At 39.0% G+C, this 2,090-nt stretch overlaps 1 protein-coding gene across 1 annotated transcript in view; it reads left to right on the top strand.

Annotated features, from left to right (window-relative positions):
• LOC138060601 (uncharacterized) overlaps positions 1 to 976 on the top strand; it is a 15,354-nt gene extending 14,378 nt beyond the window's left edge. Inside the window, exon 5 of the mRNA XM_068906446.1 lies at positions 1 to 976. This exon is cut by the window's left edge and continues 435 nt beyond it. Coding sequence (XP_068762547.1) covers positions 1 to 215 — 215 coding nt within the window. The 3' untranslated portion in view covers positions 216 to 976.
• The last annotated feature ends 1,114 nt before the right edge of the window (positions 977 to 2,090 follow it).

The following is a 2,090-nucleotide window of genomic DNA, read 5'->3' as shown; positions in this document are numbered from 1 at the left end:
TGATGCGAGACTATGGCTATCCAGTGGTATCACAAGCTCCTGTTGGCCGTGCTCTTATCAACCGAAAACCACAACCGCGGAATCTTTTAACTTCACTTACTGCAACAGCAGCTAGGCTGGTTGTGCCAGCTCGAGCCGAAGCTTTTAAAAACTCAGCTGTAGCAGAGTCAGTTTGGTCCTCATTTGCCCCGCAACCAAAAGCTCACGCTGTCTGATCGGTTGTCATTATAAGCATGTTTCTATCAGTCCCTTACTTTTTTCCCCTCAAAATGAAAATCTCACACGGTAAGGCGATTGAGAGTCTTATAGACTGATGTCTCCATCTTACTTTCGACCGTTTGCTTGAAACAGCTATCATTTACTCCTTCAGCCTCAAGGTCTGAACAACACTGGAGACAAATAAAAATGGATAGAAACAATGAAGCCTAACCCAGGACACAATAGAGCTGCATCCAACATATTGCTCATAACCAAATATTAACCGCATAGAATGTAACGGATGAAAGACCATGCTGTCAGGGACAAAGAACATGTGCCTTTTTTGAGACTAGATAATTTGTAGATATATTTTTGTTCACAATCATACTTCCATGTAGTCATCTTTTTTCACTCCTACTCATAAACGACATTTGGACTTCAGAGACTTCCCTCTGAAGAACGCCTACTAAATAGGCGAACAATAATTACGTGAGGAAGCATTCCAAATTTTATGTTCCTCTCCCTGTATTTATGCTTTCTTTGTGGTCAAACAACTCGTACACCTTTTGTTTCTCAACGAACGAATTTGTTAAACAATGTTTATTTTCGCATTACCTGTTCGAGGACTACAAATTGTTGATATCCTATATAATATAATGATCCGGCAAAAGTCTGGAGCCTTTTCAAGCGAATTGAAATTTGATAACAAGATAATTTACCTGCCGGTGGAAAAATGTTCACCAACATTATATATTCTCTCCGCCGGAAAAAAATTAAATGAAGGGTTTCTGACATTTTTCATCTCTGCATTTTTTCACCATCAATGTTAGTCTCCATTCACCCGAAGCTCCAATCACCCAAAGGTGGTTTTCATGAAGGTCCTGCATCCGAATCCAATTGGAATTTAGAGAAGTTGCTTTTTGTGGAGAGGGGAAAACCGGAGAACCCAGAGAAAAGAAGCAACCGAACAAACTCAACCTACATATGTCTTGGAGTCTGCGAATCGAGTCTGGGAACAGAACCCAGGCCACATGAAGGGGTAGGATACGAGTTCTATCACGACTACGCCATGCCTGCTCCCTCATTAAGAAGACTAGTTAGAAATTGTATCTCCTGGTTCAACATAAAAGAGCGCGAGTGCCCCCCTCAGATCTAGTTCTTTTCTATAAAGCTTGTGTTCGTTCCGGGGTAGACTATGCTGTGCCCGTTTTCTATAACGCCCTGCCGCAGTACTTGAAGAATGAGCTCGTGTGTATCGAGGAAAGGGCGTTATCGATAATTTTGCCCCGCACGGGCTACACAAGTGGTTGCGGCTTGTTGGGCATAACGCCTATTACCGAACACCACCGTCTTTTGTGCAGTAAGTTATTCGACCAAATTTGCTCTAATACTGGTCACAAATTAAATAGCTTGCTGCCTCCTAGGAACGAACCCAAATATAATCTGAGAAACCATCGCCCTTTTGCCATCCCACATTTGAAAACAAATCGAACCAAAAACATGTTCATCTTTGCCATGGCTCGCAAATGTAATAATTAGATTGGTTTCAAACGATATTTTAATGACTGCCGCCATCAATGAATTCAGACTTAGGTTTTTTATCAAATTTTTATTAATACTTAATATCCATTTACTTCTACATATATTTAAGATTCATCTAGTTTCTAATATAGAAAATTATATATTCTAGATCTAGGTTACATAATTATATTATACAAAATTCATGTAAATAGTTCTTAATTTTTCCAATTGTTTTTAAGACTTATAAACATCATAAATTACTTAATTCAGCCATTGCAAAAATTGCGTTCATAACTGCGAGGATTATAGCTTCACTTGATTTCATATCCGCAGTTCATATATGATCCATTTCATATATATCATTTCATCAT

The sequence above is a fragment of the Montipora capricornis genome, chromosome 8, assembly GCF_036669925.1.
Source record: "Montipora capricornis isolate CH-2021 chromosome 8, ASM3666992v2, whole genome shotgun sequence".
Taxonomy (NCBI): Eukaryota; Metazoa; Cnidaria; class Anthozoa; order Scleractinia; family Acroporidae; genus Montipora; species Montipora capricornis.
This window is presented reverse-complemented; position numbering and strand designations above follow the sequence as displayed.